This window comes from Strix uralensis, chromosome 16 (assembly GCF_047716275.1).
Source record: "Strix uralensis isolate ZFMK-TIS-50842 chromosome 16, bStrUra1, whole genome shotgun sequence".
In the NCBI taxonomy this organism is placed as follows: Eukaryota; Metazoa; Chordata; class Aves; order Strigiformes; family Strigidae; genus Strix; species Strix uralensis.
In genome coordinates, this window is record NC_133987.1 from 8,998,202 (window position 1) to 9,014,915 (window position 16,714).

General features: G+C 40.5%; 1 protein-coding gene across 3 annotated transcripts in view; it reads left to right on the forward strand.

Moving 5' to 3' along the window:
• MAD1L1 (mitotic arrest deficient 1 like 1) overlaps nt 1–16,714 on the forward strand; it is a 379,497-nt gene that overhangs the window by 105,465 nt on the left and 257,318 nt on the right. For all 3 annotated transcript variants that reach the window (XM_074886096.1, XM_074886098.1, XM_074886097.1), the window contains exon 11: nt 13,012–13,156. In XM_074886096.1, coding sequence (XP_074742197.1) covers nt 13,012–13,156 — 145 coding nt within the window. The remainder of the gene's footprint in view (nt 1–13,011; nt 13,157–16,714) is intronic.

The following is a 16,714-nucleotide window of genomic DNA, read 5'->3' on the forward strand; positions in this document are numbered from 1 at the left end:
AAGGAGCAAGTGCAGTGATACTTTTCACATTTTCCTCAGTTTGAAGCTTAAGGATTTCTTGAGCTGAAGGTGATACCATTTGTATTTAATAGCCCATGATGAATTTTCTCCCATTAATTTTAGTTCTTCTACTGAAAGAGGCAATGAACAACTGCTCCTTCTTCACCTCCTGACACTCATAATTTTGCAGACTCGCAATTGTTTTCATTCTTCTCAGACTGCTGTGGCAGAATATAGTGCAGCTAAACATCTGATTTTCTGCATCAAATCAGTTCTTCCTAGTTACTGAGTACTGGCCAGAGTAATATGTGACAAGGGCATGACAATTTGGCTGGTGAAGATTTATCAGGGCTGGTCTTCATTATTCTCTGTTAGATGGAGAGGGGAGAAATGTTGCCAGTATGGACAAGTAAGTATTAAAAGGCAGAATGAGAGGAAGAATGATTGGTGTGTTACAAATGCATGCCCAAATCACCGTGGGCTGGGAGCTGGGAAGTGAGCAAATGAAGCAGAACTGATCCTGGTGTGACTGGAGGGTCTGACAGATGCCATCCCTTCCTGGGAATGGCACAACACTTGGTGTTGCTTTGCATTGCGGGAAGCAGTGCTTGCAAACAGCACTGGTATCCCACAAAGTAGCTCTGTAATTGTGTTTTGATTTTGCTACGGCAAGAATCCCACGAAGGTGAAAAAATGCAGCACTGCTTTCACTTCCCAGGAAAGAGAGAAATGAATCAACCACCGTGTCCAAAAAGGTCTCATAAGCAATTCCCCAGGAAACTGAGGCATATTAGTCCAAAGGGAGCTTTCATGCAACTGAAATTAGTGGCTGTTGTGCGACTTCAATGGTGGTGATGTTTGGCTTGGAAAGGAAGAGGTGAGTTCTGCATCCCTCCGGATCCAGACATGGTGCTCCACGTGTAGATGTGATGGTGTGAGCCATTAAAAACCCTACAGCTGAGACTCTCACTGATTGTGCAAGGACTCCTATTGTGTTTTAATCCGGTGTAAAACTGCTGGGTTAAAAGCACCATGGAAACAACCTGAATGCTCGTGTGATGATTTATGATGCTGCACTGCTGAGGGCAGAAACTCTTCACACCCTACCTGTTGAATCCGTGCTGGACTACCATCCCTTCCCTCCAACATTTCAGCGTTGGCACACGGAACTAGTTGATACGTGATTTATGATATCAGCTGGCTGAAACCAAATTACATTGTTTTTTTTATGAGTGGTGCACACACAAAATGGCTTGGCTGCCATGTCTTTAAATTCATTTCCCTATCACAATCTCACCCCAAAATAAAGCATGTGACCTCACTGCTCATCTAGTGATTTTGAAACCTGAAACTGCTACATAAAGGCTATTTACACATCCACCTGACTGGTTGCTGTATAAAGTGTTCATTACAAAAAGATTGCATAGCATGTAGTATTGTTTTATTAAACATTTAAAAATACTGATGCAGAAGAATGAATGTAACAGGGCTATAAATGTAGTTGTTCTACAGTTCTTCTACAATGACAGCTTTATTCCTCATCTTACACTGGTTTAAGTGTTCTTTGAGCCAATTTGGGGACGCAAATTAGAGGAAAGTACGTCCCTGTGCCCTGCAGGTAAGTCCTAACAGTGCCAACAGTCCAGTGAAAGATTCAGATAGTGCTGTGGATTTCTGGGTGGTAACAGGGAAAACAAACATCCACAGAATGTTTTAAGAATAAGGTTAGGAGGACTTCCTTAGAAAGTCTGATCTGGGCATATCCTTTTCATGGGGAGAAATCACTGCTTGGAAACAGCTGGCCTCTGCTCAGCTGCCCAAATATACCAGGTGAGCAGAGTGAGAGCGTGCAGTTGTACAGTATTTCTTGGGCTTACGGAAAGCGGGGCTGCAGAGCCACTGCAAAAGGAATGGCAGATAATCATGGTGTGATAGTCTAGCTTGGAAAGATCCTAGTCTCTTTAGTCTCATTATCTGACACCAGATGGATGGAGACCAGCTCTTCTCTGCTTTGTGGATCTGTGTTTGCTTATATACATGCCCAAAATGGATGTGTACAAGAATGAGAAGTCTTTTAACTGAGGTGAAGCTTACCCTGTACTGGATGTTTTGGGTGCAGTTTCAGCAAACTCTACTGTGTTTCCTCATTCTTGTTCTTGCTTTTATGGTTTTTTTGGGGGGTATTTTTGTTTGTTTTTTTTGTTTTTTTTTCAATTTTAAGGTAATATTTGCCCCATATGAAAAATAGGTACCTGGAAGGCAACATCAAGATTTCAAGGTGAAGCTCTTGGAGGGTAGGAGATGCCAGAATTAAAGTCACCTGATACCTCCTTAGTCTAGTTTCCTATACCATGCAGGATTCCTGTTTCACTTGTTTCACAGATGGTGGATTATATTGACTTAATGAGCAGCTATTCATGTTTTTCTACAGAAAAAAATTAATAATTTATTAGTTATTTCTTATGCTAGCCTTGTTATACCAAATGCAAACCAAGGAGAAAGTGTAGCCTTATTTTGGGTATGCCATTCTGGAATATTTAGAACTTGTTCTTTCGAAACACAGCATTACCCGAGGCTTTGTATGTTATGAGTAGCTGCTCTTTATTTCAGCAGTAGTGTCCGTGCCCAGCACTCGATCTCAGCACAAAGAACTACCTAATGACTAAGCACCAAAGACTACCTTTGAAAAGTTCATGGTATCAGCTAGGAGCTCTGGCTTAGGTGAGAATTGGAACCATTTTTTTGGGGAGACTTTCAGTTGCCTTAATGTGAGACCATTCTCTAAGCAATTTCTGTGCTTTGTTAATCTTCCAAATTCTGCAAAAAACAGATGCAGTTAGCAGCAAATACTAATTTGTTATTAGAGCATGTTAGAAAAGATCATACATTACCATGTCACGTTGTTTATGACCAAAGACATGGTGACACTTGGAAAATTCATGGTTACAGGTCAGGTTTTTTGGTCATGGAATTTTTAAGACCTTTGCAGTCTTGATATGCTTCCATGTTTTGGATTTAACGATTAGCAGGTCTGTTACAATGCAGTGCTTAATATGGTTTGGATCATGGTAGACCGCTTTGACGTAAGTTGAGTCAAAGCAGGTGGGAGGCGGATATGAGATGAAGTTAAATTGGTGCTTGTGAGAAAGAAAATCCAAGAACAGCAGTCTGTCGGAGTGCTTGTCATAGATGGCTAAGTGACTTTTCATCCGTTCCTTTACTTTTATCTGCACCAGTGTCCCATGGGTAAGTGCTAGGGGGTAGAACTTAATTGTTTGGGTTTATTTGTTGTCAACAAGTAGCCGTTACAAATTCTCCTCCGAGTCCCCGGTGAAAACCTAGACAGGTTTTGATCACATAACCTGGAGGGGTTTTCTCTGACAAAAGGCTGATGCTGAAACGCTGAGCCGTAGCTTTGAATTTTAGTGAGAATTACAGTGTGAGTCCATCACTGAATTGTTCTGCAAGAAATATTTTAGACAATTGTGTTTCTGTAAATTCATTCAGGTAGTCTTAGATTCAGATATTAAAAAAACAAGAAACTGACTGAACAGGAATATACAATACTCATTTCAATACTCATTTCACTGTGGAGTACAGTAATGCACATTGGAAATGAGGTCTCATTGGAAAAGGTCATTTGAAACAGATCCGCGGAACCTTCACGAAGCTGTAATGAGTCATGAGTCTGTGAGGGCTCACTTGTTATATTGCAATGGAAGGTTTAATGTTTTGTTTTTCTCATCTAAACACTTTGACCCTCTTTATTTTATTAAGATAAGCTATTATCTAACTGTCAAGAGCCTAGAATTTCAGATTTGTTTGCTGACAAGTTGGTTCAGCACAACCATTTTCCTACTCACTTCTTTCCCTACTTCAAGCAAATTTTCCTTTTTTCACTCCTCTTCATCCGTCCTTTATCCTTTACAGCTCCTCAGCTCTCATGCTGCCTATTCCCAGATGACTTTTCCGCTCTCATGATAAGTGTTGATTTGAATGTATAACAGAAATTGGAAATATTCTTAGTCACTTGTGGTGTTCATGTCACCAGTTGTCTGTGCTGCGTTGCTGTGCTTCACACCAGTGCTGGAGAGTCGGGCCTGTGACTTGACAGCTTGCTGGGAGAGAGAATACTTATTGAATTTAGACCATTTATGGGAGATTTTTTACAATGCGCATAATACTGGATTGGGTTGAGAAAATTATGCAGTGCTTTCACCTCACTTCCCACTTTTGATTGTGCAACAGATTGAAATCCTTGACATGTATCTGGGGATGAGTGGGGTTGGTGGGGAAGGATAGAGGTAGAGGCTTAATCTTTATAGTGAGGGAGAAGCAGAAGATGACTGGTATGAAAAGAGAGAGAAGTTTTGACTTTCTTCATCATGTTTAGGCACAACCATGAGTTCAACCAGCCCACAAGTGTGATTATAGATTGGTAACTGATGGAGCCAACTGCATTATTCATTATGGTTCAGATTGAAATGAAATCATGGAGGGCAATTTTCTGTCTCACACTTCAAGGTCAGATGAGAGTATTTATTATTGCCTCTCTGTTTATCTGTGAATGCAAATTGAATTTAGTGATTCAAATTGATGAAATGTTAGAAATATAAAACTCATCAGAGCCGACACGAAGAGAAATTACTGGGTAGAGCTGGCCAGTGACTTCACTATCCCATGTACGGGCCTCTGCTTTGATTAGTAATTATTTCAATCTTTGGGTTTTCTCATTCCCAGTTTTGTTTCAGTTGTTGTCATTTTTGTTTTCAAAGAAAAAAGTGTAATAACACTTTGAAGCATTTAGAATTTGAATTAGATGATGTAAATAAAGCCAGCTGCAGAGAGGATGCTTGGATCCTGGCTGGAGAAAAGGTTTTCTTTCAGAATTCTTCCTTTTGGGGGCTTGTTTGTTTGTTTTCCTCCCTCCTCTGACAGTTCCCTTTCTCCAGTATTTTGCTCCCTTGCATTGCACTGAATGTCCAAAGCTGGTGTGGGGTGTGATGGGGAAGGGAGCAGCCATTTGCCATCTTTTGGTGCTGAAGCTCCATGTCCTTACTGACATATCACCCACAGACTGACCTTCCTCACCAGCCAGTGTGGTTAGGGGAGCAAAAGCTAGGACCTGCAAAGGGGACCAAACGTGCATGGCTCTCTTATTGAGATAATTGGAATGGAGATTATCTCTTCCCAGCAAACTGTAATGCATTTTGAACAATTTAGTGAACATCTTGGCTCAGTTTGGTGTATCAGGCTGTGGTCAGAAGGCATTGCTGTAGTGTGCGTCCTGTTCTCTGCAGTGTTGGAAAGACACTTTTAACTTGTATGGCGGGGGGGGGGGATTATTCTTATCTCAGAGTAGGAGTGGAAAATCCTTATCAGTGAATGCTTTTTAAAAATAGGCAGTCGTCCGTAATTGCCAAATGCCACATACAAAATTATGATAGAGCTAGATGATACATGCTGTGCAGGCTATATGCTGTGTTAATAATCATAGAAGACTGTTGATTTTAACTGCCGCTTTTTAATTATTTGCATTTTATTAAGAACATTTAGTGTTTGCTTTTCTACCAAGCACTGCAAAGGGAATCAGTTTGCTCAGGATGCAAGTGTGTCTGACTTGTCGATTCAAGAGCCATGAGCATTTGGACATACCAAAAGCCCTTAATAGATTTGTCTACTTAAGCTATTATAAATCACTTTGTGTATTTAACAATCAGCTTGATTTCTCCTGTTTTACTGAAGACGGCAGCATTTTCAAGTTAGTAAGCATACAGCAAGCAATGTGGGTTCAGTGGCTTTTAAATACCAGTAGAGTTTTATTCACCAAATAAATGCCTTTAATAGAAGCTTTGGACTTACAAACACTTGAGGTTTGGAGACTTAAAAAAAGGACATTTATACCTGTAGTTATCTCACCCTTGAAATATTTTACATTCCAGAATTCAGTGATGGATGTATTTGACAAACTAGTAACCTTTCAACTTCAAACCGAAACAAACCACAGAAGTCTCTCCTTTGTTAATTAAGACGTTGCTTTCATTCTCATCTTGATGGTTGATGTGGGAAGCATGTTCATTAGCGTGAAGTAAATCTCACGTCGAGTGGCTGATTAGATACCCGTTCAGATAGAGCCACACTGGCCTTTGCATTTTGGCAATGTTCCTGGTTTTGCTTCCTTCGGGTTGTTGCAGTCAGCAAAGTGTTGTGTGTTGCAGCAAGTGTGTTGACCCCATAATGAAAGGAAGCAGAGAGTGCCTGATGTGAATTTCTTTTAGTAAATCCTAACTCCTGCCAGTCAATTATGGCTATTGTACTGGGGATGGGACATAAAATTTGTGTTATTTCTGTTCTGTAACTGTTCACTTTGAAGGAACTGCATTTCTGAGCCTGATATTTATGCTGCTGGTTAGGGAGTAAAATTAAATACTGGCTCAACGATAAAACATATTGTCAGTGTACCACTAAAGCTCCAAACATCTGTCTGCTTCTTACCCATTTCATCTGTCCACACTAGCAAAATAATTCTCTTTATGTTGTTCCCTCATTATAAATTCAGTATGATTCAAGTCGTCTTTGTATGTAGAGCAGCAACGTGATGTATGAACTGCTTATTTTTGAATGATTTGTGATTTATGGAAGCCTGATGATGGTGAGTTATATAAAAGGTGTTTGAGAAAATACAAAGTGTGAACCAAGAGAAAGTTTGCAGATATTTGCTCAAGACTTGGGAAAAATAAATAGCAAGAAGAAAGCTTATTTTTCTACTGACTCTCTGTAGACTGTTTCATGTAGTGTTTTCTGTAGCAGTATTTCTAGCGTGGCTCTCTATAAGGCACAGTTAAAGCTTTAATAAAATATAGCCCATGTGATAACTTCCACTAAAGATGTTAATATTTAGTATCATTGCTCCTTCTGAATGTAGTAAGCAAATAACAGCTAACATGGAAATGTTGGCCTCCACAGTTCCCACTGGGGCGTGTTGCAGTAGCAGCGCAGCGTTTTAGAGAAGAGATGGATGCTGCTGCTTCAGTATGTTCACAATTCTGGATGTGAAGAAAAAAGGAAGCAGAATAAGATGCCAAACAATCTTATTTTAATAGAAGTTAGCACCCAAACCTTTGACTTTTGAGCTGAAATACTTGTAGCACTAGAATAATCTCTTTCTTCGTGTTTGTTTTTCCAGTTTACCTACTTTAAATTTATTAGTTTAGGCAGCTCCATTCTGCAGCAGTGTTCTGAGCTCCCATCTGTCTTTTCGGCAGCATTTTATAATGGATCAATTTTTCTCCTTTTTAACATAAGATGGAAATTTTTCTGGTTTTGCCAAGTCCCACCTTTTCTTTTCTGTGCCCTGTCCCTTTTTTAAGTCAGACTATTTTTGTCATCATCATCTCCCTTCTGTTTTTCCTTTTTAATTCCCATCCCAGATGGTGGTGGTTCCTGTTGAGGCAGGTTAGGCAGAGACTGAGGGGGGAAGAAGTCTGTGCCAGAAATTGGAGGTTGGAAGGAGCCTTGAGAGCGGGCACAGGCAGGATTGTTCTGCTGCTGTCCACTGGAAGATATGAAGACATGCTGGAGTTACCCTGTTGCTACTTATGCCTTCATGTTGGCTTATAAAAGCTGGGGGGAGAAGAACTGGAATGAAAAATAACATTTTTGTTCAAGCACTCTTTTTATCAGTTTCCAGTGTGGTTTATGTCTTTGTGTGTACTGTCTATAGATATGTTGAGAAGGCTGCAGGTTGTCAAGCCTCAGCAATGGGTGTGCTTTTCTTCATCCAAATGTCTTGCTACAAAACAACTTCCCTTGCTCCTTTTGGCCTGATTAGCTTGTGTGCTAACCTTTTTATTTTGGACTCTGTCATGAAGATGTTGATAGAGTCAGCGTGTTTCTTTTTTCTGTTATGTATGTGCAATAGCACTGTCATCGTGTTTTCCCTCTGTGCATCTTCAGTGTTCTTGCCATCCACGCTTGCTGGTTTTCCGGGCTTTCTCTTTGATGTGATCCTCATTTCTGACAGCTGGCCCTGGTATGTGCAAGTGTCTCATCTTATCCCAAGTTGCAACATGACCCAGACAGTGTTGCTCTTCTAATTGTCTCTGTGCTGCCGTGGACCTCTTGTTTTCCTCTCAGGTTGATATACAGACTAGTTCTGGCATCCTGTTTGCTTTCGCTGTTATTTTTTTTAGTACCTCTGAGGTGGTAACTTGGCTACTGAAAGGATGGAATGATTAAAATAATGTTTTATGGATCATTGCGGGGGGAAAAAAAGCTGTCAGCTGCTTTTGTAATTTCTTGAAGGAGATTATTAAAATGTATCTTATAGCTTCAGTATTCACTCTCTGCTGTCATTGTTCTCAGTCTTTCAAAGAACTTTCTGGAAAATGAAGTTTTATCATTAAGATTACATTAAAGTGGATTACAGAAGGGAAGAGCAAAACATGAAGAGTCTCAACAGCCCAGAACAGAAAGATGTTGGCATCTCATTCACTGGGATGTGGAACAAGGAACATTAATAGGCTGATAAACAGAAATGACTTTTCCTCTTTAAGGCTTAAAAGGTTTACTTTGAACTTGCAAAGATTTTAAAAAATGCCAGTTCTCCAAGCTTATGTTGAATGGAGAACTTTGGGCCTATTTTATTTTATTTTTTTTAATGCTTGTTTTGAGTGAGCAATTACTTTTGAAAAGCCATAGGTGTCGTCAGTGCAGAAGAAGAGTGCCCATGTCTAACTTTAACAACATTTGCTGCTGGACACCTACTTTCAAATCCTGTTTTTTCTCAATAAGGAATATAACTTCCTTTTTGGATTTTTTTCTTATAGAGACAGTTTATGTTTTATTTGGTGCAGTTTCTGGAAGAATTATCAATCTGTCCTAAGAGAGGAAAAAAGGATCTCAATAATTTGCTTTGGCATGGTGTGGAGAGTTGTAAGGAAGTTGAATTTCACGCTTCCTATAGCAAGGAAACCTATGGTAACAGAACCAATTCAGAGAGTTTGAGCATTGTCTCTGCTTTCATAGACATCTCTGGCATTTAAATTTTATGTACATTAACATCACATTTGATTGGAGGCTGAAATACAAACAGATGATGGTCTTGTTACCAAACACCATGCAATGGCTGAGGAAATTGCCCATTTATCTCTCTTTGCTTAACTTTTCTCATGTTTTAAAACAGTCATTTTCCAACCTAGTTCGAGAGGTGTGTATGTGGGTGAATGTGCTCTCCATGAGATGTGAATCTCAAATGTTTTTCTTTATTTCAAGAAGGAAACCTAGCACATATCTCATTTTTCTTTGTGAATGTTAACTCAATCATAATCTGTCAGTCCACTCCGCATTTATAGAAATAGGTCACGGTATTGGGAGATTAGGAAAAAAAGATTTCTCCATTGTCCTATCAAAATGTTTTGCAATAATCAAATGCAAGATTCTGGCTGTTTTGTAGTATTTAATCATATGTTTGTATTTTTTCTTCTGTTCTGACTCTAATCAGGACTAAATTTCTTTGATAGAGCAAATAATATTTGCAGTAAAGTTTCTGTAGTGCGATTTAATTTGTTATAATACAGTTGATGAGGTTTTTGTACTTATATTTACCATATGCATAAAAAAAGAATATTGTTGAAGAAACTCTAATGAATCTTAACACAGTAGCTGAGGTTACCTCATCTCCCTCATCTGTTTGGCCATGTATTGGAGGCTGACCTGTTGCAAACTTGGTAGGCTGACACGTATATGTGGGCATAAAGTCTGTCTTAGCACAAGCTTAGCAAAGTCTGTCTTAGTACAAGCCCCTTGGAAAGGGGGATAAGTGTTTTAAGCCTAGGATTTTGAGAGGCATGGTGTAATGAATCTTCCTGTTACATTTTATGATCAAAGAATGGTTTGGGTTGGAAGGGACCTTAAAGATCATCTAGTTCCAACCCTGCCATGGGCAGGGACACCTTCCACTAGCCCAGGTTGCCCAAAGCCCCGTCCAACCTGGTCTTGAACCCTTCCAGGGAGGGGGCAGCCACAGCTTCTCTGGACAACCTGTTCCCGTACCTCACCACCCTCACAGGGAAGAATTTCTTCCTTATATCTAATGTAAATCTACCCTCTTTCAGTTTAAACCCATTACCCCTCATCCTATCCCTACACTCCCTGATCAAGAGTCCCTCCCCACCTTTCCTGTAGCCCCCTTTAAGTACTGGGAGGCTGCTGTAAGGTCTCCCTGGAGCCTTCTCTAGACTGAACACGCCCAACTCTCTCAGCCTGTCCTCATAAGGGAGGTGCTCCAGCCCCCTGATCATCTTCATGGCCTCCCCTGGATCTGCTCCAACAAGTCCATGTCCTTCTTATGTTGGGAGCTCCAGAGCTGGACACAGCACTGCAGGTGGGGTCTAATTAGAGTGGAGCAGAGGGGGAGAATCCCCTCCCTCAACCTGCAGTCCAGGTTACGACTGGCTTTCTGGGCTGTGAATGCACATTGCTGAGTCATGTTGAGCTTCTTGTGAACTAACACCCCCAAGTCCTTCTCCACAGGCCACTCTCAATCCACTCATCACCCAGCCTGTATTTGTGCTTGGGATTGCCCCGACCCATGTGCGGGACCTTGCACTTGGCCTTGTTGAACTTCACGAGGTTTGCAGGGGCCCACCTCTCCAGCCTGTCCAGGTCCCTCTGGATGGCACGTCCCTTCCCTCCAGTGTGTCAACCGCACCACACAGCTTGGTGTCGTTGGTGAACTTGCTGAGGGTGCCTTGATCCCACTGTCCGTGTTGCCAACAAAGATGTTAAACACCACCGGTCCCAACACTGACCCCTGAGGAACACCACTTGTCAACTGGTCTCCACTTGGACATTGAGCTGTTGACCGCAACTCTTGGAGTGCGACCGTCCAGCCAATTCTTTATCTACCACCACATCCTTATCCAAGATGTCGCCCAAGTTGTGTCCATCTACTGGAAATTACTGTCAGTCTAAATTGCCCCTAAAGGGGTGTTTAAGGTCTGGAATGCTGTATTGTAAACTGAGCAGCTGAGGTGTGAGCACATGTTTGAGTTTGCTAGCTGTACTACGAAGTGGCAACCTCCAACAAAAGGATGGGCTGGAGAGCAGTGGTGGGGAGCTTTATAATTTGGCAACTTCTGAATGATGTGTTTTTTGTACACTGCAAGTAGTGACTTCTTGAGTGACATACATGTGGTTGTGACATTTGACGTCTCAGTCATACCGCTTAATTTTATCTCATATTTCACAGTATGCCAGGACTCAACCTGGCATTTGTTGTCTTTGGATGTTGGCTTCTAGGAAATTTTTTAATACGAATTTATATTGTAGAATCAGACAAGAGTTGATTCTCTACTTTATCCAGTGGAGTTCTTGCATTGTTCAAGAAGAAAAAGGCTAGCATTTCTCTTAAGTATCCACGAAACTGAATTTGAGATGTTCGCTGAAGTTGGGATGGGGAAGGGAGCATCCAGTGCAAGGCCCGTGCCACTTCATGTTCCTTCATCACAGATACTACTCTTGGGCACAGGTTCCCTTCTGATTAATTAAAACAGAACCAAGGAAGTAGTGGTGCTCTGGTAATGAAATTATCCATTTTCAAATGCAGATTTGAAGCCCTCTTGATGAACTTTCCCACCTGAATCCAACAATGAAAAGATTATTTCACAGTCCTTGATTATTAAATTGGTCTATGAACGGTCCCAAATTGAACTGGAACTTTAAACAGGCTTCTAATTCAACCAGTGTTTTAAAATGCACATTTTTTTCAAGGAGGAAGATTTTGAGGAAAGGGAACAGCTGCTTGGGGGATTTTGGTGAATTGTTACAAATTTCCCAGGAAGTACGATTTGGTGACCTGGCAGTGCAGGATGTACTTGATTTATGCTGAGTGACTTTTAAGGCAGTGTTCTCTTTCGGATCTATCTAAACAGTACCTTAACAATAGTGCTATTTTCTTTAAAAGCATTTTAATTTATTTTCTTTTAATGATAATGATAAAGAATACCCCTCTGAAGCACTCATAAATTTTCCAGTGTTGTTTTCAGCATCAGAGAAACAAAGATCTTCTGTTCCTGAGTAAGCTAGAGATGTTGATTTTGATCTTTCTAGCTTGCTTGAGGGTTTTTGACTTATGTGCAATACTTTTTTTTGTGTCCTGCTCACTTTAAATACTTAAAGTTAGTGCAGTCTTGGATAAACTTGTCATAGTTAAATTTTGAACCGACTCAAAATCACAAGAATTATTTCACTCATTTTGTTATTGATCAAGTACTTTGTCTGTGGGCTTGATCTGTGATGAGCTGCTTGATGTGTGCCTTGGAACAGCAGCCCAGTAGTGTCCCAGCAGCAGACTGAGTGTCTGAAGGGCGTGCATGAAGAGTGTCTCCAGGAATACACGGATAATTGTGTGTCACCATGTCTTACTGCACAGAGAGCTGAGAAGAAGAGGGACCAAGCTATTCTGCCTTAATTGAGAATCATGTCCACATTGCAAAAGAAGTGCTAATCACCTGGCCTCAGAAGACATTTCTCTTCCAATACAGGTTGCTGGCAAGAGAAGTGTGCAGGTGGTGGATATAATTACTTGCTGAGTATTATCTGTCTGTCAAAGCAGATAGTAAATCTCAGTTTTACTTCTACTTTGTTAGAAGATGATGAAAAGATACAGTAGAAACCAAGATTGTGCATCATTTGTTGAAAACGAGGCATCTTCTCAAAGGCAAACTGGTTGATTTTTAAATAGATATGCGTTTATTTAAATGCTTTGTATATGTGAGGTTCCAGTAATTGTCTTGTGCTGTCACTGGGATGGTTCTTCTCTCATATCTTTTTCTGAGAACAGCTGATAATGAGACTGCAGCTATTCAGTTTCCAGTGGTGCATCCATAAGATGAAATGGCACCAGCCCCAGTGTCCTGGTATCATGGTGATGCTTCTCTTAGTTTTTTCTGATCTCTCTGACTAAGAACCAGTGGTCAAGATTTCACAGGTCTGTATTATCTTTCTTAGTGCTCGAATACTAGAGAAGGCCCGGCAGCAGCTACAGGAAGAAATACTACGGGTTCAGAGCCAGCTCTTGGATGAGAAGAAGAAACGTGAGCAGCACGAAGCGCTGGTCAGACGGTTGCAGAAACGTGTGTTGCTACTCACCAAGGTGAGTTTCTAGATTATGTTTGGGAATGTCCGTGTCCTTATTTCTTTCCTCCAGGTGCAGTCCTTGCTATTTCTTCTTTGTTCACCTCTGTAACTGGCACTACAAAGTTGCTATGGGGTCTTTGCACAGTGGGCGCTACGTACCATGAAACTTGTCTTTAGGACTGCTTTAGAATAAAAGTACTAGTACATCATCCTAAGGCTTTGCTAGTGTTCCCCCCATCTGGGCTCATGCTGTGTTGTGATACGTGACGTCGTCTCGGGCTTGGCATTGGTGCGAGGGCAGAGAATTGAATCATGTTGTCGCTAGAGTGTTTTGAGCCACTGAAGGGGATTTATAATGGCTTTGGCTGCATTGCCTCCTTTCCTAAAGAGAACGAAACGACAGCACCTTGTCAACTGTTCCTGTGGAAAAACAATTTACAGAGAGTAAGAGATTTGCCTTCCTCTTACACTGTAAGTCTGTTCGAATGTAATGGTAGGCACTAGACCAGTAAATTGAAAATACGTTTTAAGATTCTTTCTAAAGGATATATCAAAGAAGTCTGTATTATCCTATATCAGGTATGCTCTCATGATGAAATTCTATACAATAATTTTGAAGTCTGTAGAGCATTGAAAACTTTATATTAAATTCTGAGAGCACTCTTTCCCCAAAGGGAATAATAATTCTCTGTAGTCAGAATGATAGTTACTTCACCTTCCAAGAATACTCCATACAAAACTTCACTCATCTGAGCAATCTCCCTGATGTTATAAAGCTGCTCACGTAGGTAAGCTTATGTGTGTGCATAAAGTCAGACTTGAGTAGTTAGAGTGTGTAAGAGAGCACGAGGCATGTCACTGTGTGCGGGGAGGAAAGATGCTGGTATGGGAGTGTCTGAGCAAGAAGGAAAGGAGCTGTTCTGTTTCTTGTGCTTTAGGCTTTAATTTTCAGTGTCAGCTAAAGCATTTCAATCGATTTTAATTGTGCTGCACCCAGTTCTGTGCAATTCTGTGTCATTGTGGAGCCAAAGAAGCTTTGATACATGGTGGGGTAAGCAGGGCTTCTTGAAGCATGAAGCACCCAGTTTACAAGAGGATATTCTATCAGTTCTGGCTACAGAATTTGACGCCGTGGAGAGTCACATAAACGAGAAGAGAAAAATGACAGCAGTTCCTTCTGCTTCACACTGAGGTAGGCACTGCAGTCAGGGTGGATAGACCAAATTCTCTTCACAGAAACAGAAAAGGCATCTCTTCTAATACCCCCAGCAGCAGACAGCCCTCCATAGAGTTCTACTTTGGTACTGGCATGGCTGGATATGACACAGGTGGATACTGAACCTGATAAAAATCCTTCCTTTACAGCCTTCTCAGCTGTCTAGCATGGCACTGGGCTGCTCAGCCCTGAAGGAAGTTTCTCAGTTTCTAAAATATTCCCTTTGTTAACTTATTTCCAGTCCTCAGCAGAAACATGTTTTGTCATAGAACACAAAATATCATTACTTTTCTTTAAGTACCAGACAAAAAGACAACAGTACTTTGTCATGTAATGGATTGTACCCTGATTTATATAGAAAGAGCGAGCCTTTGCTTTGTTTGCTATCCTCCCTCTGAAGAGGAGTAGAGGAAAAGTTGGAAATGTCCTTCATCAGACCGTGGCAAATAAACTTGTACTTTGACAGTGGAAGTTTTCAGTGTGCTCAATGATTCCTCAACTGACCTGTTTTAAAGGAATAAAGACTTTGCTGTTCTCTGAAAATTTATATTCCATCCAGAGAATGCTAGGGGTCCTTTGTGAAGAAGTACATGCATTATGGTACTTGGGCAATCTATCCTTGGCACTGTTTCTCCCGCTGGTTGCTCTTCTCATGCAAAATCAGAAGAAGGAATTTCATTTAATTAAAAAAGTATGATATTGTGATATAAAATGAGATTGAGCAAATATATTTCCTGTCAAAAATAATTATTTTACATTGAAAGCATATCACCTAGAATGGTATTTAATCATCTAATTAGTGGCATCAGTAGTACAGTGTGCTTCTATGTAATTTGAGAAGGGAAAAGATGAGCTCTCTCTATTGAATCTTTGTCTTGTTAAATAGGACTGTGAAAATCTAATTTGAGGGAGACTATTATATATATGATTGAATTGCTATTGCTTTTGATAGTGTGATTTTTGCATTTGTGTATATTTGACCCTCTAGTAGGGCAGTGAATCTGTTCCTGTATGCTGAGCAAATAAGGATTGAAAGGCATCAGACATGTTTAACAGTGCAATTTTAATGCAGTAACAGCTATCCTTTCTTTCAGCTCAAATTATAACCTGGAAGTCTCAGGCCTTGAATATGTTTTAGAAGATCTGTAGAAAATGATAAGCTCTTCTTCATTTGATAACAGCAGTATCTAATATTTTAGTGGTAAACATACTCTCTTCAGGAGGTACTTGCTTTGCCAATCTGATTCCTTCTCAGCTCGCTTTTATGGGTGTTGAATTTTTTTCCTCTAGATTCAAGCAATACTTTTTGGATTTCACAGACTGCCTGTTTCACTTCTTCGGTCTTGTTAATTTTCTGCTTGCCACAGTCTCTGTCTTTCTTGGTTGCTCTCATATTTCCATTTCAGTGCGTGTAACTTCTTCCTCCATTACCTGCTTCTTTGCCTCATTTGCTTCTTTTGGGCTTTCTTGACCTTACTTGGGCCTTTCCAGTTTCTTGGGCCTTTCAGGTTTACTCTTTGGAATTGGCACAGTTGTCAGTCTAGACTATTTCAGTGAGTCACTACAAATCTCTCCTCCCTGGCAGCCTTGAAGAACAGCATTCTCCAGTCTTTGATGTAATAGTGCAGTGGTCCAGTCCAATCGATTCCACCTCTGACAGTGGGCTGGTGTAGGAGCTGCATCCTGGTTATTCCTGTTGACAAACTGCTGTTTAGAACATGTTACTTGATTACCTTCTCCCATATGTCCTTGTAAATCAGGGCACTACTTCAGTTTTCTGATCTACATGTTTTCAGTGAAATGTAAGACTAGATTTGGACACCCTAGAGGTTTTCGGACATTGATGGCTTGAAGGTATCTCCTGGATTGTCACTCTGTTCACTTAAGGTGATGCAAAAGAAATTGATGTTTGAAGGGATATGTTCACTCACTCTTTTAGAAATCCACTTGGCTGGGTTCGCTGTCTGTTGTGCTGTCTTTTTGTTTTGGCTTTGCTCAGAGTTTTAAGGAAATCTTTAATCTTTGCTTTATTACCTGAGGTAGTTCCGATACAGCAGTAGTGGGAGATGTCTGAAATGCTGGGGGGAGACCTAGTCCACCTCTGCCCTTTTTCCTGTTTGATTTACTGTTGTATTGGCTTTGAATGCCATGTTTACCTACACAGTTTTGTATTTGACTTTTGTGTTGTCCTTAAGCTTGTATTTCTCTCTTTCTGAGAGCTTTGCACACAACTCTTTGTTTATAAAGTAGGCTTATTAAAAACAGTCAATTCTATTACTGAATGGCTAAAATTTGAATCTCTTAGGAAATTTTATATGACATGTAGGTCTCCCAAAATGAAAAACACTTTCTGAAAAT